This window comes from Ctenopharyngodon idella, chromosome 18, assembly GCF_019924925.1.
Source record: "Ctenopharyngodon idella isolate HZGC_01 chromosome 18, HZGC01, whole genome shotgun sequence".
NCBI lineage: Eukaryota > Metazoa > Chordata > Actinopteri > Cypriniformes > Xenocyprididae > Ctenopharyngodon > Ctenopharyngodon idella.
The window spans coordinates 6,355,001-6,380,370 of record NC_067237.1 but is presented as its reverse complement, the minus strand read 5'-3'; the positions used below and the strand labels follow the sequence as shown (position 1 = coordinate 6,380,370).

The 25,370-nt window shown below is 37.1% G+C and overlaps 1 protein-coding gene across 4 annotated transcripts in view; it reads right to left on the bottom strand.

The window, feature by feature from the left end:
• cntn5 (contactin 5) overlaps positions 1-25,370 on the bottom strand; it is a 329,953-nt gene that overhangs the window by 150,304 nt on the left and 154,279 nt on the right. For all 4 annotated transcript variants that reach the window (XM_051870641.1, XM_051870638.1, XM_051870642.1 and 1 more), the window contains exon 3: positions 13,039-13,242. In XM_051870641.1, the coding sequence (XP_051726601.1) occupies positions 13,039-13,242 (204 nt within the window). The remainder of the gene's footprint in view (positions 1-13,038; positions 13,243-25,370) is intronic.

The window sequence follows — 25,370 nt, the reverse complement described above, 5'->3', positions numbered from 1 at the left end:
ATTAAAGAGCGCTCCCCCGCACAAACACTCCCACTCGGCCCATATGCTCCCTGGCTCGCTTCCGTCTCCTCAACACCTCTAGTCACCAGTCATTCTCAATCTCTTTGAATTATTTACAGATCTGTGTAGCTTGGACAAGCTTTGTGTGTTTGGGGATCATTCTCTGACAGAGGAACACAAATGTCTTTGACACTACAATAATAAGTGATTTTTGCATGTATACAAAGTGACATGTTTTTGTAGCTATAGATGAAGAAGTTATGTCTGACATGAAGGCATTACACACACACACACACACACACACACACACACACACACATCAATATGAATTATATATATACACTTGCATTTACATTCAAAGTTTGGGTTCAGTACGCTTTTTAAATGATTTTAAAGAAGAAGAAGAAAAAAAGAGTTCTATTTCTATTTATGGGAGGAATGTGTCAAAACACTGCTGTGTACACTGTAAAACCGAACAGTGAAATTAATTAAATGAAAAGAGTTTGTTCCACACAAATAATAATGGAAGTTCATTGTACTTAATAGAAAAAAGTTGTGTGAACAAAATTTCATTGTAGTAAGCTGAACTTAATATGATTGAGTTGACTGAGTCTCTTTGACAGTCATGATAGCATGTGTTATTTGCTATTCAACATTTAACCAAGATCTGAATGTGATGTAAATGAACTGTATGTAATTGGGTCATTGACGAATAAGGGTTTTAAAAGTGTAAAAAAAAAAAAAAAAATTAATGGAGATATAAGTCATTTTGAAGTTTTATTAAGTGTTAACAAATCAGATTATGTGGTTTTTATAAACAGTTAACACTGCTTTTATCTTTTATTTTTTTTTCAGGATAGACAAAATTTGTCCAAAAAAAGTCATTCGGTTTAACCAAAATTTAGGTTTTACTGAACGACATTTTGGTTATGACAATATTTTCAAACAATGCTAATAGGCTGATATCTAGCAAGCCAGCTAGTTAGCTTGCTAGCTAGCTAGCTAGCAAAAGGACAATCAAACATTTTATATTTAGTACAAGTTTTTAAAATATTACAACATTTTCCATGTTTTATAGAGGTTATACCGAATGACCTGATGTTTCGGGACATGCGTATGAGCAAGTAAATACATGAATTTTTCAATTAGTTAAGAGAGAGTTAGTTACTTTGCATCATGACCATGTGGTCATTTGCAGGTGTCTGAATGATGTCACATCCTGTCACATGATATTGACCACAAGACTTGATCCAAAATGGTCCCTTTATATTGGTTACTCCAAATGACATTAATAAAATTCATTTTTCCAGACATTCCTTCTCATAACAAAGCAACGACTTCTACACATAATTTTAATACCATTTTGCACTATGTTGATATATGATGTTATCAAATCATGCCAGAATAAAAAAAAAAAAAAAAAAAAAAAACATTTAATACTTTTTAAGATATTTTAATCACAAGTGAAATTACTGTATTGGCCTTTGGATGGTTAAATCGAATGACCTTTTGACACTTCAAAATCTTTAAAATACCTTTATATGTAGCAAAATATAATTAAAACCTTTTGGATTCAATAAATGAGATTTAGTTGTACTACCTTACGTACTCTGGATATCATATCTTTTTATTATTATTATTATTATTATTATTAAGGCCTTTGGACAGAAAAAGGACCCGTCATGTCATTGACCCAATTAACATTATTATGAGTGGGGCGAGGCTGAGATCTGTGGGACGAAAGGGATGCTGGTGACGTGATTTTTAATGAGAGACACCTGTGCACCACACTGACCTTGCTCCGCTTCCACAGCTCTCGGCCCCGCCTCACTTGCTACAAAAAGTTCTACTAACTTAAAAAAATGAGTTAGTTTACTTAAATGTTTTGAGGTAATAAGTTCCATCAAATGTTTTGACTATTCTGAACTTATTTAGTTTTACAGTGTATGGGGCTGTGTAGGATTTAACTTTGTTAAATAAACTTCATTAAGTGAATAAAAATATAATAACAAAATATTTCACTCACATTTTGTCCCCCCAAATTATAGATAGTTTACATACACATAGCAACACATAAATCACGTTTTCTGATGTGATGTGGTTATACACCCTTGTTGATAGGTCAAAGTGTTGCAGCATATCAGTCTTTGCCATTCTAGCAACATATTGTACCTCACTGCTGCATTACCCTCTCACCATCCATGTTCATATATATCTTGCCCTTTCTCTAACGATACAAGTCATCACCCAGCACAATGAATTCAGTCTCTCTGTGTATATGCCAGCCCTCAGGCACAATGTTTTTTACTGCTACAGAATGCTTTTTACTGCTAGTGTAACTACATTTCGTAACTGCTTCAGCAATTTTGCAGGGTTTAACAATCGCAGGAAATTTTAAAGAAGACATTTTGGTCATACAATTACAAGGTTACAATTACAAGAAAAGAAATCTTTCCTTTGGATCACAGATGCAGTTGACCTGGTAAAATCTAAACAGTCAGACTACAGTGGCTCTGTCATGACAATCCACATGTGAGTTATATGTGAATCAACATTCATGTCTGATCCGTTGATTCCTGCTGTTGTGAATCTGTGTCAAAAGGATTTATGCTTTATCTGTATGTCTGTGTAAACATTTATATTTACAGCTCAGATGAGTTTGTGAAGTGTAAAACAGCTCCAATAAATTTAACTACATCTCTTATGGTAGGTGTCACATATGCCTGCTGTATTGAATAATCATCATAAACATATAAAAAGAAATAAAAAGCCCCTTACAGTCCATTTGACCTAATTCAATTTAAATGTTGTTTAGTTGCTGCCTTACATTTTTAAGTATAATCAAATTAGCTGAGAAGTCAATTCCGCTCTTTTTTTTATCTTGTCTAATTGAATCTCGTATAACTAAACATGAAGTTAAAATTGGTTAGAGTTAAAGTAATGGAAAAAAAAACATATGTTGCCATGACTTGATCATATCATTATTTACAGTGTATCACATTATAATACTACTGGGTACATTGATACATACAATGACACAGAAATGCATTCATATACTTCAAATAATACCACAGTACTACCATGTCTAAAAACAAACAAAAAAAAAACAAAAAACATTTTTGTTACTAGCTCAACTCCACCATTCAACAGAAATACAGGCCTTTAACCTAGTTTTGGAAGCTGAGACAACATGATATTTCTCACCATTTAGAAATTATCAAGTGGCTGGAAAAGGCCTTTGTTCCTCAGGAAGAGAGGAAACAGTAATCTGTGCAGTCTCCTGTCAGCAGACTTGGTCTCCAGTGGGAAATAAAACACTCTTTGGAATTATACATTAATCAGAGGTACAGCGAGGTGGAGGACAGGACTGGTGATCTCTCTCCTGAAATGTTTTGGAAAAACTATGAAGTAAATTGTTGTTGGACAGAAGCATCAAATAACTTCCTACTGTAGTTTCACCCATCAAAGTTAACAGACTCATCATATTCTTAAAGGGACAGTTCACAGAAAATAAAAATACAGTCATCATTTAAAGAGTCCATATGACAAAAGTCTTGATTTTGTTTTGGGGTCTACTAGAATAGGTTTTCATGCTTGAATGTTCAAAAAACACTTTTTTCCCCAACAAATTTTACATTATTGCAGCACCTCTCTTCCCATTCTGTCTGTAACTTTTAGTTACTGTCTTTATGAAGCCCTTCCCTCTGAAAAGCTCAATGTGCTCTGATTGGTCAGATGGACCAGTACATTATGATTGTTCAATCGCTTCGAGCATGCTTCAGAAATTTCACGGCCATTACCATAATTGCGAGTTTCAAAACGATACTAACGCAAATCAACCAGAAGAATATATCCTTTTTAATCAACCTCATGTCCAAACCTGTATGACTTTGTTTCTTACTAAAATCATATGGCTTCAGAGGACTTGCAATATATTTCGCTGTATGTAGTCGTATGGACTGCTTTACATTTTATTTATTTATTTATTTATTTATTTTGGTGCTTAAAAAAGCCTTAGTACAATTGTACAGGTTCACAGAGCTTTAATTTTTGGGTTAACTCTTTCTTTAAAACAAATAGGCATGGGAGACTGCACACTTCACAGTGTTTTTATTCCCCCATTAGTCAAAAATAAGTGTGTTTGGGAGGGGACAAGGCAGTAGGAGGCAGGGAACCATTGCAGTTTAACTTTCCTATCTTTCTCTTACAGTTTGTTGGCTGTGTGACACAGAGATGACCAACCATCAAAAGCATCCTTTCAAATTAAACAAAATCCTCAATAAAAAGGGCCATTTCTTCAAGCGAGAAAAACCTCGCCCAAGGCGTCAGATTTCCTGCCTAGTGAATGCCTTTGAGAGTTTAATCAACCGTTCTTCTCTCACTATTAAACAGGGAGTGCTCATGGCAGTACACAATTTCACAGATAGGCTATGACATGTTTGAGTGCACATCATGGAGCCTTTGTATATGTCTAACGGTTGAAAAGCAATTATAGTAAAGTGCCGCGGTTCACTCTCTTCTATTGTTCAGCTCGGTTTGAGCAGGTACAGCCTGTTCAGGTATCACCTCAAACAAGGTCTCTCCACTGGCCCACACTGTAATTATAATGAGCATACTGTGGTGTGGTATCTCAGAACAGGAAGAAAACCAGGTCCTGACAGTTTATGTGAGGACAGTGACAGGTGTTTGGCAAATAAGCACTTTGAACTCAGCGGCAAAAGGCATTGTCTTCACACAGGGCTAAATACTGGTGCTTGTCTGATGGGCAGAGCTGTACCAAAGAACCCAATGTTTATACCCTAGTGAAAGACAGATACAGTTATGGAGAGTGATTTCATGCCTAAATGGCATGACAAAACAGCAGGTTTTCTTCACAATCATGTCAACTGTATTTGAGAAAAATGTTGTGTTGACAGCTCAAAGCAATCAAAAGTTATGGTGTTTGGAATCATGGTAGCCATCAAAGAGTCCAAAAACTTCTCCAAACAAGTGTTTTACTGGGCATAAGAACTAACTGCATGTGTAAATGCTACAATAAACCAGAAAAAGAAAAAGGTATAATTACAAAAAATAAGTAAAAAGTAATACAATTATGGTCAATGAGCAGATGATCTTCCAGTGCTCTCAGATTTGTACGCTCCTATTCTATGACACATTGTAAATGCAAGAACTGTCAATTTGGTCAATCAGTTTGACCAATCCCAGCATGGATTGGATTGATTGCTGAGTGATTGACAGTGGCTGATTGTTCTTTACACATCGTCCCTACTCACCATATCTGAGAATAATACAACCCGAATTCCGGAAATGTTGGGACGTTTTTTAAATTTGAATAAAATGAAAACTAAAAGACTTTCAAATCACATGAGCCAATATTTTATTCACAATAGAACATAGATAACATAACAAACGTTTAAACTAAATACTTGTACAATTTTATGCACAAAATGAGCTCATTTCAAATTTGATGCCTGCTACAGGTCTCAAAATAGTTGGGACGGGGGCATGTTTACCATGGTGTAGCACCTCCTCTTCTTTTCAAAACAGTGTGAAGATGTCTGGGCATCAAGGTTATGAGTTTCTGGAGTTTTGGTGTTGAAATTTGGTCCCATTTTTGCCTGATATAGGTTTCCAGCTGCAGAGTTCATGGTTGTCTTTGATGTATTTTTCTCCATAGGTGAAAGATCTGGACTGCAGGCAGGCCAATTCAGCACCCGGACTCTTCTACTACGAAGCCCTGCTGTTGTAATAGCTGCAGTATGTGGTTTTGCATTGTCCTGCTGAAATACACAAGGCCTTCCCTGAAATAGACGTCATCTGGAGGGGAGCATATGTTGCTCTAAAACCTTTATATACCTTTCAGCATTTATAGTGCCTTCCAAAACATGCAAGCTGCCCATGCTGTATGCACTCTGCACCCCCATACCATCAGAGATGCTGGCTTTTGAACTGAACGCTGATAACACGCTGGAAGGTCTCCCTCCTCTTTAGCCCGGAGGACATGGTGTCCGTGATTTCCAACAAGAATGTCAAATTTGGACTCGTCTGACCACAGAACACTTTCCACTTTGAAACAGTCCATTTTAAATGAGCCTTGGCCCACAGGACACAACGGCGCTTCTGGACCATGTTCAAATATGGCTTCCTTTTGCATGATAGAACTTTAGTTAGCATCTGCAGATGGCACGGCGGATTGTGTTAACCGACAGTGGTTTCTGGAAGTATTCCTGGGCCCATTTAGTAATGTCATTGACGCAATCATGCCGAAGAGTGATGCAGTGTCGTCTGAGGGCCTGAAGACCATGGGCGTCCAATAAAGGTCTTCGGCCTTGTCCCTTACGCACAGAGATTTCTCCAGTTTCTCTGAATCTTTTGATGATGTTATGCACTGTAGATGATGAGATTTGCAAAGCCTTTGCAATTTGACGTTGAAGAACATTGTTTTTAAAGTATTCCACAATCTTTTTATGCACTCTTTCACAGCTCTGCCCATCTTTACTTCTGAGAGACTCTGCCTCTCTAAGACATCCTAATCATGTTACAGACCTGATATCAATTAACTTAATTAGTTGCTAGATGTTCTCCCAGCTGAATCTTTTAAAAAATGTCTTGCCTTTTCAGCCATTTGTTGCCCCTGTGCCAACTTTTTGTAGCAGGTATCAAATTTGAAATGAGCTCATTTAGTGGATAAAAGTGTAAAATTTCTCCCTTTAAACATTTGTTATGTTATCTATGTTCAATTGTGAATAAAATATTGGCTCATGTGATTTGAAAGTCTTTTAGTTTTCATTTTATTCAAATTTAAAAAAATGTCCCAACATTTCCGGAATTCGGGTTGTAGTCAAATACTCCAATCGATGAGTGAAATTAAGTTCTTGACTCAAAAACTGCTTCAACCAATTTAGGGTTTAGTTTACTTGAGAATGTTTTGATTAATTCTATGTAGTTGACTCACTTTGACCAATTCAATAAGTCAGTCGAGTTTACTCAAGAATCGTTTTGACTAACTCAGTGAGTTGTTTACTCATTAACTCGTTCAGCTGATAGCAAGAACCACTTGACCGAATCAACGAGTGAGTTGTTGATTGCTGAAGAACTGCTTTGCCCAGTTCAGTGAGTGAATTTCTAACTGATTTTTTAAAGTTGATGAGTCAAGAACTGCTTCTATCGATTCAGTCAATGAATGAGTTGTTGGCTCTGGAATCACTTTGGCTGATTCACTTAGTTATTTTTGAGAAAATGATCTGACTGCCAACTCCTCTTTTCTATTCAAGCAGATTTGCAAACCCACTTGACTGAATAATCACAATTTATCATTATCAAAAGCCATTTATGCATATCAACAGTGTTATTTTCTGCTGTCTGCACTTACAAATATAGTACTAGGGTCTAATACAAAACATCTAAAACACAAAGTATGTCAAGAAAAAAAAAAAAAACATACAGGTTTATAAAGTACTATACAGTAGGCTGTTATTTATTCTGCACTCCATAGATGAGAAAAAAAAAAAAAATGTGTTAGATGTAGGAAGGAATAATTACTGCTGCCCACACACTTTTATGACTTTTATATGCTTTCATAATATTCATCTTTAAAACTTTTGTGAGGCCGCTTTTGTATCAGCTGTGAGATCACACTAAGCTGTGTATTAGCAACTTCAAATTTACGCAGTGAACAAAAGTTGTGAGTTTTAAATAGTACCAGCTGAGAGGTACTGTAGAGTATGTGAAGAGGATGTTGTATCTATCTGTCTGCGGTACTGTGCAGCTTGTCTAAGGCAGCTTGTAGTCTCAGTATGGGGCAACAGTGAGTGTTTTATGATTTAGCAGCTTGATAATGTCAGAGAAATCAGTCATCTGAGAGGCACTCTGTGATCCGTCAGCCTCACCGGGAAAACAGCAGCCCTACGTACCCCCCATGAGCTTTTCAGCATTACAATTCAACGACAACCTGAAGAGCGCGGGTTACACAGAGAGGAGACATCTTGCTGACAATTACTGCATCCTCACAGTGTGTGAAGGAAGTGGCACATTCCTCATTTATGTGACGGCCCTGTTCCGGCTCCCCTGTCGTCTCCTGGGTGACCCCTAAACCGTTGGAGTGTGGCGATCCGGAGAAGTTGGCAGTACTGAGTGCATCATCTTGAATGAGACAGTTCCTGTGACCCTAATCTGACCCTGATCATACTACTTCATCTGTTCCAACTCAACCACGAACTCACTTCTCAGTAACCGATTACACAAACTCTATAACATATTCAGCTGTTTGGTGACTTTAAATCTGATAATCTATGAGCTGGTAATGCAAAAAAGTCCTTCTTCTGGGTAGTGTTGTCAAAAGTACTGACTTCAGTACCAAGTCGGTACTGAAATTTTACAAATTTGACCAGCATTTCCCCCTAGCATTTTGAGTGCTGTGGAGCGGATCTTTGACACTCTTCACTGAGCGCTTACCCAGATATACATGGAAGCATTTGAAAGAAGGTGTCTATCAGTGGATCCATCGATCAGCGGACATATTAGGATCTGCTGATAGACGCCTGCTTTCAAATGCTCCCATGTGTATCTGTGTAAGCGTTCGGTGAAGAGCATCAAAGATGTCTATTTACAACATGTTTTTGAAGCATTGATCCAATCACAAACATATCTGTTGATCGCGTGAACACAATGGCCAATCAGAGGTGTTTAACAGGGTTTTTCCTGAAAAATGGCCCTCAGTGGTGGCTGACAAACACGGTCATCCACACACAGAATACACAATTTATACAAATTTATACAAACTACACATCATTAGAAAGGTTAAAGCTGTCCATTTATCTTATATTAAATATCTTATAGTGACAGTAATTTCAAAATTTTTGCCACAAGGTATGCAAAATCAAAAAACTCTCATGCGTCCACTGAGGGACAAACTGTACACTTCTCATCAAAGTTCCTTACTAAACTCTGTACATCAGGGCTTTTAGTCCATAACTGTGCTTATTTCAAATTTCTTTAAAGAGGATTATTATTATTTTTTCTATTTTTACTCAAATTGTGTGTTTATTTTATTTATTTATTTATTTTTTTGAGCATTATGGAGCGTTAAACACACTCATGTAATGTGTTATATTAATACTTGAAGCTAGAGGGCGCCCTTGTGCAGAAAGTCCACAAGTGAGACTCATAGAAGTAAAACTTATGATGTTCCAGGAAATCCCTTATATGGACAGAAGCATACAGCTTTCGCTGCAGCTGAATAACATGCAGATAGAAACAATTTAACTGAACAAACACGATTGCGACAATATACGGTTAATATGTATATTCTTCAAGCTATCTCAGGTATTTTCATAAGAATAAACAATATAGAATACTATAAATTAATATTTTTGCATCATTCTGTGATAAGGAGCCACAGCAGATCACAGAAGTAAACACTCAACTGACGTTATATAGTAGGTTTGGAACAACAACATGATATTAATATCATAAATTGTTGTCTTTTGAGTGTTACGCTAAGATAACAAACTAGCTAGCCCATAAGCACCTGTTGCCAGGGGTGATATATCCACCTAATATCACTGTAATGTTTCTTCTTTTGAGGTGCATTTGATTCTAATGCAAAGAATGTGAAGTTTGATGTTTAATCAAAGAAATAAGCCATTTTTATTCACACTGTTTTAATCGCCTTAAGCTTATAAATAAAGTGTGCCATGCTGCCATCAAAAGTACAGCAGTTATCTCAGATATCACATTAGATGACCAAACAAAGCTTTGGCGGAACAAAAATTCATTTTGGCGGCCGCCAATATATTTTCAATGCAGGAAAAGCCCTGTTTAAGAATCCGCCCAACAGCTCTTAAAATGCTATAAGGGGAAATGCTTATATCGTCACATTTTTTAAAATTTCAGTACTGACTTGGTACCGAAGTCTGTACTTTTGACAACTACTTTTTGGGGGGAAAAAATGTGTCAAAGCAAAATGGACTTCAGGTCAAAACCCTAACTATGTGAGAATAGCTCATTATCAGGTTTAACCAACCATGTAAAACAAGCCTACCACCTTAATATGGCTTTAGCTGAATTTGCCACAGTGGTTAACTTGTTTAGTGTCAAAAACACTTGACCCACTGTGCTAACAGATGTCCTTCAAATAACCTAAACAGCAGCAAAATAATGTGTTTCTGAGGTTACAACAAAGAGATTCATACACAACAAACCAACAGGATCCTTGACAGATCTTATTTTATTTGTAAAGGTCTCTTTCATAATGCAGCTTGTGAAAATATTTATTTCTCCCAGTGACAACAGCATCCATCAGTTGTCAGGCTGACGGAAGGCTGGGAGTTTGGGAAGTGCTGAGATGTTTCAATGATCCCTGTTCAATTTCCGTGTGGTCGGGGTCTCCATCAACTCTAACTGAACAGAGACATGATTCATTGGTGAGATGTCTAGGTCACTTTCAATGTTAGACAAGACTCCAACACACAACCCTTGTCTGTTAGGCTCTGAAAACTCAAATCAAGTCCTAAAAGCCTTGCTAGTTAGTGGTGGTCTGGGGCAGATCTAGCTGTTGGACAAGCAAAACCCAGCTGGTAAATCTGGTTAACAAAGGTAGTCTTGCAGGAGTCAACGTCAACATCCAAAAACACAACTTATTCTGTTGACTAGCAATGGTCTTTACTGCAAGGTAAGAAAGATGACTGTTGAGTGCCAGCAGAGCTCAATTGGTATTGCATATTTAAAGCGGATATATTATGCTTATTTTATGTTTTCCACTTTGTGTGTGTGTTACTGTTGTAGTATGACAATGTAACTGTTTGAGCATGAAAAAGGTCTGCAAAGTTACAAAGGACAAGCTCCACTCCAAAGGGAGTTATTCTCTATATCAGTAAGCATGAACTCCCAGAAACGCCTAGATGGTAGTCTTGAGTATTCCTCTGGGAACATACATGTCTTTATAACATGGAGAGGGCAAGGAAGGTAGGTGGAGGTGTGAAACTAATTGCAGGCGTATTTAATAATAAAAGCAAAACAGGAACCAAGAAACACAAAGAGCAGGAGAACAAGAAAACAAAAAAAACAAAATACAAGAACACACAAGAATACTGAAATATGAGAAACAACTGACAAACTAACACAGAAAACGCTGTGTCCGAAATCACCCCCTAAATCTTAAAATAGAGCACTATTTGAGGGGACAGCCATTTGTAGTGGTGTCCGAGTGCACTCATTCAATCCCACAATGCACCGCAATAACGAGTGTACAACCAATGTACACTCAACGGCTAGAAAATACCCATAATGCACTGGGAGAGTCGCGCCAAGCGCCGAATGAATTACTGCGTCTGACCAGCGGATGGCGCCCGCAGCTGAATCATCCATTCATCTACTTCCCAATGTGGCTACAGCGTAATAACATACAGATATTAATTTAACTTGATTATTAAATTGTTTACTTAAGGTTTATAAATGCTTGTTTATGACAGAGCTCAAGATGGACTATATTAGTGGACTAATGTAGGGAATAGTGAATGAGGGTATGGGGGGTGATTTTGAACACAGCATAGGGCTTATGTGCACAGAGAAAACTAGATAACAAGACAGGTGCAAATGATGAGGGAGTAACGAGGGGAACCAAAAGACTAGAAAGAGGAAATACACCAAATATAATGTAAACATATATCCATTTGAGAGACATGTCAGTCACAATATTCACCATTTAAATAATTCCTGCCCAAGGCATACAAAAAAAAAAAAAAAAAAAGAGAGATGAGGCCTGGTTGAGTTGTGTTAGTAGTGTATTGAAACTTTAGTAAGGGGCGTGACATTTCAGAAACATACTCAAAGTGGTTGACCAATCACAACACAATAATCCAGCTAACCAAATCAGATCATATTGTGCTTTTCAAAAAGACAGGAACTAAAAGCTATGGACAGACTGGGAAGAGAGGTGCTCCAACAATGTAAAATGTGAAAAATTATATTTTTTTTAAACATTCAAACATGAAAAACTATTCTAGTAGACCCTAAAAACAAAAACAAAACCAAAACTTTGTAAAAGGGCCAGCCCAGGCTCATTAGAAAAACATACTTGTGTCAACATTTTTGCAAAACGCAAAATACGTTGCGTCATGCACGTTTCGCGACAGTTTCAAAGTGAAATGTCCAGTAAGTGGCGCTAAAAGCGTGTTTAGTTTTTTCAGGAACATATGAACATGAATATGGCAATGTTTTATTATGTTGGAGTTTGTACGTATCACCGCAGTTCTGAATCAAAATGTCCGGTGAGTGGCGCTAAAAGCTTAATGCTCCATCACGTTTAATAACGTTCACCCACACTAAACCGTGAACCTACCCGATAATGTTAACAAAAGCAAATGTGACATAAAAACGCAATTGTAACCATGGCATTTTAGCTTGACTTTGAACTCTTTGAGCTCTTTTACCATGACTCGTCTTTTATGGGATTCGTACCCGACCTCTATGCATCGCAAGTACAATTCTGTACCAGCTGAGCTACCAAGCAAGCTTATTACGTCAATAAAACTGAACATCTGGAGCTGGGTAAGTGATGCAAACATCATTGTGCAAGGAGCCGCGTGAAAACAAGTCTTTATTAATCCATAGTCTGACCCTGAAATCATAAATGCGTGTTAAAACGATTAAAAGCGCTTGCTGTTTTACTGCCTCTAGTGTTCATTTCTGTTTGAAACTGCAGTAATATGTACGTATTGGTACGTATTTTGCGTTTTGCAAAAATGTTGACACGGGTACATTTTTCCAATGAGCCTGTGTTGAAAAAGGCATAATATGGCCTCTTTAAGTCTGGCTTTTTGGATTGAAAGTGCTAAACAGAAAAGGCATATTCAAGTCAGTGCTCAACTCCTATTAGTATTTGAACCACTCTCTATGAGGTCAAACTTCTAAAGTCAGTAAGAAGTAAAAGCAGAACTCATTTGCCCCAGTGTGACGAGAACACAGATCAGAGAGAGTTTGTAAGTGCTGAGAGTCGGTGAATTGGCATGGGATTGTGTGATTCAGCCTCATTCTCACCTTCACTCCTGTAGTCCTCCTGTGAGCTGAGGGCTGAGAATCTGTGTCTGGAGAACGGAGGCCAGTCTTGGCTAGGCGATCCCATTCCGTAGTTGTTCCTTAACCTCATCCTGGAGCTCAACGAGGAGGATGACGAACTGTCTGCTTTCATCCTCAGCACTGCAGCATATGACACGGGTCTCCCGGCAACGGCTCTAGCAAAATCTGAAAATAAAACAGAGAGAGCTGTTACACCTAACAATTCAGATTCATAATGCCAGGCCCTAAAATACAGTTGCAAGAAAAAGTATGTGAACCACTTGCAGAATCTGTGAAAATGTGAATAATTTTAACAAAATAAGAGGGATCATAGAAAATGCATGTTATTTTTTATTTAGTACTGTCCTGAGTAAGATATTTTACATAAAAGATGTTTACATATAATCAACAAGACAAAAAAGTGGCTGAATTTATTAAAATAACCCTGTTCAAAAGTATGTGAACCCTTGATTCTTAATACTGTGTGTGGTTACCTGGATGATCTACGACTGTTTTTTTTTTTTTTTTGTGATGGTTGTTCATGAGTCCCTTGTTTGTTCTGAGCAGTTAAACTGAGCTCAGACAAATCCTCCAGGTCCTGCAGATTCTTCAGTTTTCGAGGATTTTTTGCATATTTGAACCCTTTCCAGCAGTGACTGAATGATTTTGAGATCCATCTTTTCACACTGAGGACAACTGAGGGACTCAAACACAACTAATAAAAAAAGGTTCAAACATTCACTGATGCTCCAGAAAGAAAACACAATGCATTAAACTTTTTGAATTTGAAGATCAAGGTAAATTGTCTTCTGGGAAACATGTAAGTAACTTCTGTTGCTTTCGAAGGGCAGAACTAAATGGAAAAAAAAGTGATATTTAAATGAAATAAGAAAAATTTGTACATCTTCATCCTGTTCAAAAGTTTTCACCTCCTGACTCTTAATGCATTGTGTTTCCTTCTGGAGCATCAGTGAATGTTTGAACCTTTTTTATTAGTTGCGTTTGAGTCCCGCAGTTGTCCTCAGTGTGAAAAGATGGATCTCAAAATCATTCAGTCACTGCTGGAAAGGGTTCAAATATGCAAAAAATCCTCGAAAACTGAAGAATCTGCAGGACCTGGAGGATTTTTCTGAAGAACAGAGCTCCGTTTAACTGTTCAGAACAAACAAGGGACTCATGAACAACCATCACACAACAAAAAAACAGTCGTAGATCATTCAGGTAACCACACACAGTATTACGAATCAATGGTTCACAAACTTTTGAATGGGGTAATTTTAATAAATTCAGCTATTTTTTTGCCTTATAGATTATATGTACACATCTTTTATGTAAAATATCTTACTCAGAACAGTACCAAATGAAAAATAACATGCATTTTGTATGATCTCTCTTATTTTGTTAAAATTTTTCACCTTTTCACAAATTCTGCAAGTGGTTCACATACTTTTTCTTGCAACTGTATACTGTACTTGCAAGGATCACTATTACTACTGCTCATGTTTAGAATTAAGGATTTGAACAAACCTCTAAATGATGTGTATATCAAACTTACATTACTAACTTATCTACTTGCTAATCATACAAAACAAACATACATACAAACTGTGAGACTTCAGTGTAAACACCCACTGCTGTGATTGGCTAACATCTTTCCATTTGAAATAGCCAAATATTACTCTTTCTTTTAGCACGTTTTTACCATTACAGCTCTCAAAGTTAACTAATCATGAAAAGTGCTGCAATTACATTTAGATCTATGACATTATATTTAGATAGTGGCATGAAAGGTTGCAGTAATAAAGATTGTAGCCGATCACAGACATATTGTTGAGCGCATGAAAGCAGTGATCTCGTCATTGCAACTCAATTTCTGCATACTAATGAATGATTTCATTGTCACCAACAGTGCAAACACGATATAACTAAGAGATTCGTTGAATAAAACGGGAGTTTTGACACGAGTCCAGAACTCAGTCACTGATAAACTCGCGCTGTTTAATTGACAGCTCCAACGACTGCAAAGGGAGTGTTCTTTGATTGCTTTCTTTAAATAATTTAATCACCGTTTAAATAACTGATTATTTTCATCCTACTAAGAGAAACAACTGAAGTTGACCGTTAGTCACTGGTTTGATTTACTGACACATAAGGACATCTGACTGTACATCAATCATTTACATATCAGATCAGGCATTAGAATAAACACAGTTACTTACATGTTGTCATTACTGTCGAGTCCATATTGTAAAAGTCTGTTTACAAAGCCTGCGCCGAAATGCAATTGATTTACCAAAGAATTCACAGTGAAGTACCAAATAGTAATAAATTGAGCTCAACTGAGACATTCGCATTGTTGAAAATAAATAACCATATTCCTAGCATAAGGATCCTATGAAAGGTAATGTTACTTTTAGTCCTATATCACTATCCTCTCCTCCTCATCTCACTAACATGCCAGTGGGTGGGGCTAACATTGTAATGATGAAGTAGGCGTTGATTTCTTCTGCGGAGGCGGGGTTTCACCTGTCTATGATAGGCACATTCCAGGATTAGTCATTCGATGGGCCTGGTGTCAATAAAAGCTTTTGTTTGACTAACAAGAAAGTTTTCAGTTCTGAAACTTACAGGATATTCTCATAGTACGATGACCTCTTATATATCAAAAGCTCAAGGAAAAGTTGATTTCTCAATTCATGACCCCTTTAAATGTTTGACACAGTTTTATTGCTTTTCCAAGTACGCTACCATTCAAAAGTTTAGGCATGGTAAGATTTTTTAATCTATAGTTTTTGAAAGCAGTTTCTAAAGCTCACCAAGGCTGCATTTATTTGATGAAATTATATATATACACACACACATATATATATATATAAACTACAATACTGCAATTCAAAATAATATATATACAGTGGTGGTCATAATTATTGGCACCCTTGGTAAATATGATCAAAGATGACTATAAAAATAAATCTGCATTGTTTATGCTTTTGATCTTTAATTCATAAAATTAGCAAAAATCTAACCTTTCATTGAAGGAAAAGAATTGAAGGTGGGGGGGAAATCACATTATGAAATAAATGTTTTTCTTCAAAACACGCTGGCCACAATTATTGGCACCCCTAGAATTTTTTATGAGTAAAATATCTCTGAAGTATATTCCCATTCATATTTAAAATTTTTTTTTAGCACACCAGGGTGATCATGAACATGAAATTGTCCAGCCATGACTTCCTGTTCCACAGGAGTATAAACATGAGGAAACAGAAAGGCCAAATTCCCTTAATCATTCATCACAATGAGTAAAACCAAAGAATATAGTTCTGATGTGCAGCAAAAGATTGTTGAGCTTCACAAAATAGAAAGTGGCTGTAAGAAAATAGCTAAAGCATTGAAAATATCCATCAGGGCAATAATTAAGAAGTTCCAATCAACTAAAGATGTTACAAATCTGCCTGGAAGAGGACGTGTGTCTAAATCGTCCTAATGCGCGGTGAGGAGGAGAGTTTGAGTGGCCAAAGACTCTCCAAGGATCACAGCTGGAGAATTGTAGAGATTAGTTGAGTCTTGAGTCTCAGAAAGCCTAAAAAAATGATCATACAGCACCTACGTCCCCACAAGTTGTTCAGGAGGGTTTCAAGAAAAATCCTCTGCGCTCATCCAGAAACAATCTCCAGCATATTCAGTTGTCAGACACGACTGGAACTTCAAACCGGACCGGCTTCTATGGTCAGATGATACTAAAAAAAGAGCTTTTTGGCAGCAAACCCACCAGATGGGTTTGGTGCACACATGGATAAAAAGTACCCCATGCCCACGGTTAAATATACTGCTGGATCTTTAATGTTGTGGGCCTATTTTTCTGCTGGAGGTCCTGGACATCTTGTTGAGATACATGGCATCATGGATTCTATCAAATACCAACAGATAAAAAATCAAAACCTGACCGCTTCTGCTAGAAATCCAATAATGGGCCATGGTTGGATCTTCCATCAAGACAATGATCCAAAACAAACATCAAAATCAACACAGAAATGTGTCACTGAGCACAAAATGAAGCTTCTGCCATGGCCGTCCCAGTCCCCTGACCTGAATCCTACAGAAAATGAGTGGAGTGAACTGAAGAGAAGAAGCACCAACATGGAGCTGGGAATCTGAAGGATCTGTAGAGATTCTGTATGAAGGAATGGTCTCTGATCTCTTGTCAGGTGTTCTCCAAACTCATCAGGCATTATAGAAGACGACTCAGAGCTGTTATCTTGGCAAAAGGAGGTTGCAAAAAGTATTGAATAAAAGGGTGCCAATAATTGTGGCCAATGTGTTTGGGAAAAAAAAAAAAAACATTTATTTCATAATTTCCCCCCCACTTTCAATTCTTTTCCTTCAATGAAAGGTTAGATTTTTGCTAATTTTATGAATTAAAGATCAAAAGGATAAACAATGTAGATTTATTTTTATAGTCATCTTTGATCATATTTACCAAGGGTGCCAATAATTATGACCACCACTGTATATATTTTTTAATATATTTTAAAATGTAATTTAATTCTGTGGAAGAGAAAGCTGAATTTTCACAGCCATTACTTCAGTCTTCAGTGTCACATGATCCTTCAGAAATAAGTCTATATACAGTACACATTTCTTATTATTAACAATGTTGAAAACAGTTCTGCTGTTTAATATTTTTGTGGAAACTGATACATTTTTGTTCAAAAGAAAAGCATTTATTTGAAATCTTTTGTAACGTCATAAATGACTTTACTGTTGCTTTAGATCAATTGAATGCATCCTTGCTGAATAAAAGTATATAAAAAAAATCTTATTGATCCTGAACTTTTGAATGGTAATACACTGGGGAATAAAAAATGGTAAAATCTCAATGTGATACACAAGTGAAAAGTAAGGTTGACAGTTTGACACCTTGTTCTCATGTTGTAGTTTTTTTTTTTCTTCTCATAATAAGAAAATTAGAGTTGCAAAATATTGTGCCATGAACGAACATGTTGCCCTGTTCTATTGCAAATGCCACTCACACAGAGAGAAATTAATTTAGATAGCAAACCCTTGATTATTATTCACCCAGTGGAAACACAGAGCTAATTATATTTATGTTATATCATGTCAATCATTGCTCTGGATTTACAATAGCTACAAATGATTCTAAATTGCCCATTTGTGTTTAAAACGGCGCCAAAAGAGGAAGGACTTATTGAATATCTTAATTAAAGAGTCATTATACACCTGCTGAAATCTCCCTTTTCTGCTGTTGGCAATTAGAACTTTAACAAAGTGACTCAGCTCCAGCGCATCAAGCCGTCTGACTAAACTCACAGATGCGATGCTCGGTAATGAGGACAACCCAACAAATGACAACTTAAATGCTTCATTCTTCCCGTGGCACGGAATCATTTAAAGACCGTCTCGCCCGGAGAGAGGGGAAGTAACCTCTAGAAATTAAAGCCTCCCAAAACGTGGATCTGTATTTGTGTAGAGAGGCACTCGAGGAAAAAGTGAGCTGACATTTATGAGGTCCTAATTACAGACAGCCCTTTTAATACTTGCAAAATGTGACCTTTGCTGTCCTGAGCTTTCAGAATATAGCTTCAAAACTGGAGACTGTTTTGACTGCTGTGAAGAATGAGAACTACACTGAGGGCTCCTTTTCTTCCATAGAAGAAGAAAAAATATATGTATTAGTCTCAAATGTGCATGCATTCCCATTCAGGCAGAGAAGCCCACAAAGAAATGTTGCTCTCAGCTTTCAGATGCTTAAAGAAGACAGAGAGGAAACTGATCCAAAAATGGAAGACAGGTGTCTAGACAGCTGCCTACACAGAAATCAACAGAAAACCATACATATAGAAATAAATATAGGCAGTTAGTGAATTTGATGGATAGAAAGATGAGCAGATGGATGGCTGGGTGAATGCTTGATGGACAGATGAGCGGGAACGAAGAGGCAAGCGGCGAGAATTGTGTGAAAAAGATGGGTAGGAGAGGGAGGAGTAGAGAAATCCAAACAGACAGATCCAGCTCTTTACATCCAGGTGAAAGAGGATCTCATGGGCATGTTACTATGTTGAGAGCTTTAAATCAGAGCATGTGAAATGTACATGATTAAATATTCATGGGATACCTTTGAAAATCCCTTGCATGTAGCATTGTGTAAGACATTCCGTTTTACTGTTTCTGAGGTGGTTTGTTATTTGAACATTTTAAGTTCTGCTTAAATTTGTGGAATTATTCTTTGAAGTCAAAGACATTTTTTAATTATGGAGAGACTTCTGAGCTAAATAAACTGCCTTGGGATGACTAGGAAAAGAGCAAAAAAATGAATATTGTAAAAAAAAATAAAAAATCATCGAGGGATTTGAACGAACTAAGCACATAGAGCGAGCTTATGGCAGAAAATTGTGGCATAGTCACTCCTGTTGTAAGTATTGAGTGAATCTGAAAAAAAAAGATAATTAAGCATTTTCACTATATCAAACTGCTAAGGGCATAACTCAAAAGCCTTATTTGGACGAGACTAGCATTCCTGGAGGATGTTAAGAAATTTTTGTTTAACAGACATACTTTGCGATTTTAATCCCGTCCGACTCTGCCAAGAGTTTTTCTCACACACCTTCTGTAAAAATTCCAGAGCAAATTACCTACTGTTTTTCGGCTTAACTCTAACGCTTGCTCCTCGAGTGATTTTTGACTTTCCTGAACCGCCGTTTGCGTACCAATCTTCCACATGCTGTACCTTTCAATATGGATGGTATCCGAAGAAAAAAAATAATAATAATAATAAAAGGAGAACCAAATCACAGAAACTGCTAAGACTGGCCATGTTAACATCAGTGTCAGGTAAGATGCTGGTCTAGATTTATCTGCTCACTTGTGTGGGTTTATTACAACCCGAATTCTGGAAATGTTGGGACATTTTTTTTTTTTTTTTTTAACTTTGAATAAAATAAAAACTAAAAGACTTTCAAATCACATGAGCCAATATTTTATTCACAATAGAACATAGATAATATAACAAATGTTTAAACTGAGAATTTTTACAATTTTATGCACAAAATGAGCTGATTTCAAATTTGATGCCTGCTACAGGTCTCAAAATAGTTGGGACGGAGGCATGTTTACCATGGTGTAGAGTCTCCTTTTCTTTTCAAAACAGTGTGAAGACGTTTGGGCAGCGAGGTTATGAGTTTCTGGAGTTTTGGTGTTGGAATTTGGTCCCATTCTTGCCTGATATAGATTTCCAGCTGCTGAAGAGTTCGTGGTCGTCTTTAATGTTCTAAATGTTCTCTATAAGTGAAAGATCTGGACTGCAGGCAGGCCAATTCAGCACCCGGACTCTTCTACGACGAAGCCATGCTGTTGTAATAGCTGCCGTATGTGGTCTTGCATTGTCCTGCTAAAATACACAAGGCCTTCCCTGAAATAGACGTCATCTGGAGGGGATCATATGTTGTTCTTTATATACCTTTCAGCATTCATAGTGCCTTCCAAAACATGCAAGCTGCCCATACTGTATGCACTTATGCACCCCCATACCATCAGAGATGCTGGCTTTTGAACTGAACGCTGATGACATGCTGGAAGGTCTCCCTCCTCTTTAGCCCGGAGGACACGGTGTCCATGATTTCCAACAAGAATGTCAAATTTGGACTCATCTGACCATAGAACACTTTCCACTTTGAAACAGTCCATTTTAAACGAGCCTTGACCCACAGGACACGATGGCGCTTCTGGACCATGTTCACATATGGCTTCCTTTTTGCATGATAGAGCTTTAGTTGGCATCTGCAGATGGCGCAGCGGATTGTGTTTACCGACAGTGGTTTCTGGAAGTATTCCTGGACCCATTTAGTAATGTCATTGACACAATCATGCCGATGAGTGATGCAGTGTCGTCTGAGGGCCGAAGACCATGGGCGTCCAATAAAGGTCTTCGGCCTTGTCCCTTACGCACAGAGATTTCTCCAGTTTCTCTGAATCTTTTGATGATGTTATGCACTGTAGATGATTAGATTTGAAAAGCCTTTGCAATTTGACATTGAGGAACATTGTTTTTAAAGTATTCCACAATCTTTACTTCTGAGAGACTCTGCCTCTCTGAGACATCCCTTTTATAGCTAATCATGTTACAGACCTGATATCAATTAACTTAATTAGTTGCAAGATGTTCTCCCAGCTGAATCTTTTCAAAATGTCTTGCTTTTTCAGCCATTTTTTGCGGGTTGTATAAGCAGCCACTTCCTGTGAAGTTTATTTAAAGGGGACCTATTATGTCCCTTTTAGCAAGATGTAAAATAAGTCTCTGATGTCCCCAGAGTGTGTATGTGAAGTTTTAGCTCAAAATACCCACCAGATATTTTTTATTTTTTTTTTTTTTATAGCATGTTAATATTGCCACTTTTTGGGGGTGAGCAAAAACATGCCATGTTTGTGTGTCCCTTTAAATGCAAATGAGCTGGTGCTCATGCTCCGGCATACCGACAACAACAAAACAGGACAATCTCATGCATTGACAATGTCAGAAACTGTCAGTAGCGGTGTTCAGTTCGAACCAGAGTCTGATAATGATGCCTTCAGAGCCAGAGAATATATGCTGCACAGAGATAGAACAGGCTGCTACAACAAGCTTTGATGGCCAACACTTTTTATTAAGTTTATTGTACCTCACACAAAAGATGAAGCATCTGTTCTCACTCCAGAAAATCACCGTAAGAGCTTAATAAAACACAGTAAAAGAAGTGCGCATTAAATTCTCTCTCTCTCCCTTGCATCATCATCAACATACACAGCGAATTACAAATCAGCACTCTTTACAACTAACAGTAAACAAATATATACAGACCTTATGCCCTTTCGGGGTTCTTAATTAACTGGTAAACTTTATATCAGTGAAACAACTCCGATGAACTGTAATAAAATGCGAAAGTTTGTACTGACCCACTCTTGAGTAACAACTTTTTAGCAAAACCTGTTGACATTTAAAAGTGTAAAAGTCACTCGTTTTTCTAAAGAAACACTGTCAAACAGCAACACCCGCAGGTAAAGTTACAGCGGGAGTCCGTGTCTCTGTGCCTCCCTTCAGCTCATAGAAACAAAGCAGAGTCCCCTAAGCGTGCGGTGGGTTTAGTGGGGGGTAATTGAGAATGAATGGGGGAAAGTCACGTGAGAGGAGGCAATGCCTCAACTGCGTTATGATTGGATATGATCGGTTATGATTGGACATGATTGGTTCGTGCGATAAATCCCGCCTCTTGTTTTCGTGCGCGTTCTCGTTGAATCGGACTGAATGAAGACGGTGATGGCATTAATGGGAAGACTAATTAAAAAGTAAGTAAACAACTGTCACTTACATATCACCGCTTTCTTTTATGTCTGCACCACCGCACACCACTGGTGCAGACATAAAAGAACTTAGGTATATGGGGGCACATTCCCTTCAAAAATAAAACAAATCCACTGCGTCCTCAGCGGCTCTGATGTCGGGAGTACCGTTATGTTCACTCTTATATCCAACAACAAAACAACTGAGTTGCTTACGAGACATTCTTTTTGCTACAGCTGCTCCGGCCTAGAGAAAATGGCGGACAGCATACAACTTGCTTAGGGCGGGGTCTATGCTAATACGGCAGAGTCCATCAACAGTCTTGGGCAGGGCCTGTACAAACTGATGTCACTTTGTACAGAACCTGCAAACTTGTTCTGAGGCACTGCTTATGATTTATGAGGATTAAAAAACAAACAAACAAACAAACAAAAAAAGAGTAGGTGGATTTTTATCATTATAGGGTCACACTGCCAACACACATTTATGTTCAAACAACATGTAAAAGTAAATTTTGCATAATAGGTGCCCTTTAAAATACAATACAATGATCACTAAATATTTAATTAAAAGACATATACAACATATGTGATGCATGCATCCATCCATCACATTACCTTGAGAGATGGAGCACCAAAATATATTCTTTTATTTGGTGTTTTGATGATGTCTGTTCAAGGTGCAGTCTAACACGTTGGTCCGAAATCTCCCATAGGTGTTCAACTGGGTGAGATCTGATGACTACAAATGCAATAGCCTATGATTCATCTCATTTTCATACTCATCAAACCATTTAGTGACCCTTTATGCCTTATGGATGAAGGCATTGTTCACTCCCATCAGGATTAAAATGCTTCATCATCATAGGATAAAGAAGATCACAACAGCAGTGCATTGGTTTGCAGTGACTCTTCCCTTTATGGGGACAAGCGGACCCAAACCATGCCAGCAAAATGCCCTCCACAGCATAATAGAGCTACCGGACCTCCAGATTTAAGTTTCATTTGTCACCCGGCTGTATATTATAGTACCTCATACTCTTTGATTACAAAAGCTCAAGAGCTTTTTCAAGCTTTTTCATGACATGACCCCATGAAAACATCAGCTGGAAAGCACAATAGACAATAGATTTATATAAACAAGAACACACTGAGAAACACACAGAGAAGGATTTGAGGAGACAGAAAGAGATCTAAATGATCTACTGAACAACAGAAACCTTTTCAGTCACTGAAAACTGCCCTTTACACTTCAATTGAAAATAAAATGGCACAACTAACTGAGCTGAAAGGTCTCACTGAAGCAGGTAACCTTGTTGATTGAAGCAGCAAACATCTCAACTCTCTTCAGACTTTTTTCAGTTATTTCGAAGCAACTTTTGGTTAACTAAGATTTGACAGATGGATTCACACCTTGATTGGACTTACTAAATAATGTTTTGTCAGTTGTGATACAAACTTCTGGTGTTATGAATGTGTTTTGTATTTGCTTTAGTTACTGGCACTATTGTTTTCAGATGTTATTCATGACTGTCACAACAAACAGAATTTATTTGAAAAAGTTTATTTTTATTTTATTATTTAATACATTTTTACAGAAAGTCTTTACTGCCACTTTTGATTTTAATGCATCCTTGCTGAATAAAGTATTCGTTTTGTGTTGGTCTACACATGGACTATGGTCTATGTCAGAGATTTTCAACCTTTTTAAATCCACGGCACCCCATTGTCCAAGACCATATTTGAAGACCCACCAGTCTAGAAGTGATAATATATTAAAATAATTAATTCATTCATTTAACAATTAATTAATTAAAAACAAAATCAGAAGTTAAATAACTGGATGTTCTTTGGGTTTCACACTCTTTACATGACTTTTCCAGTTGTTTGTGATTAAGGGACTTTTCACACTTTTAAAGTTTCCTCATATTTTCAGGTTTTTCAAGGCCACGTTAACCCAGAAAAAAGACAGTTGTTGAAGGAATAAATTAAAATAAAAAATATGATGTGTGATATTTCAAGCTTGAAATGCTTGTTTACTGGTCAAGGGGTATGAATAATCATACTATTTTAACATTGTTTTTAATATACTTAATTAACTAAACTGACAGCTAATTTTGACATCTAAAAAAGTACACAGCAGTTCTATATCCAAAGCTCACCTCGAAGTTAACACTACTGAAAGCTGTGGAAACACATAGGCTGACAAATCAATGCAAAAAGCTGCAAGGATGAAAACCAGTCAAGCTGTAACTGACATAACTGTGTTGACACAGACAGACGTTCATTGGCACAGACATCCGAGACATCAAAGAGACGTAAATCAAGTGCTCACCTGAGGAACAGGCGCCCTGGATTGGAAATGGTGTGACATTATAAGATGATATTTCAAGCAAATTTGGAAGTAGTCATGGGCTCATGTCACAAAGTCTTTTTCCTTACCAAATAGGCTACCCCATATACCCTAGCCAATTAGGAAAATAAAAAAAGACCAAAAAGACAGACAATAAAAGTAATAATTTACTTGTGATCAATTTTTAGTTTTATTTAATCAATTGATTTTGATAAGTTTATAAATTTAGAGGTTTGTGCTAAAACAATTTATCCTCATAAAGCTTACTGTATGGCAATATTTTGATTGATTTCAAAGGCCTCTAAACTACTGATTTTTATAATGTAAACATAAGAATAACATTCATTTTGTATGTGAGATTAAAGTGAGATTAAATACATGAAGTATATTTGTGTAATTTAATACAGTTAATTATTACCGGTTTGCATAGAATTCTGAGATTGCATTTCATAGTTTTTATTCATTTTGAGGAATACAGAATGTTTCCGTGCGTGAGATGAGTAAACACATGTTCACATTTAGTCTAGAACTACAATAATCATCATGTTCACACAGCGCACACAACTCCTCTGTACTTTTTTTCTCTCAACTTGGGGACAGTAGAGCTGTCAGTCAATAAATGTGAAAA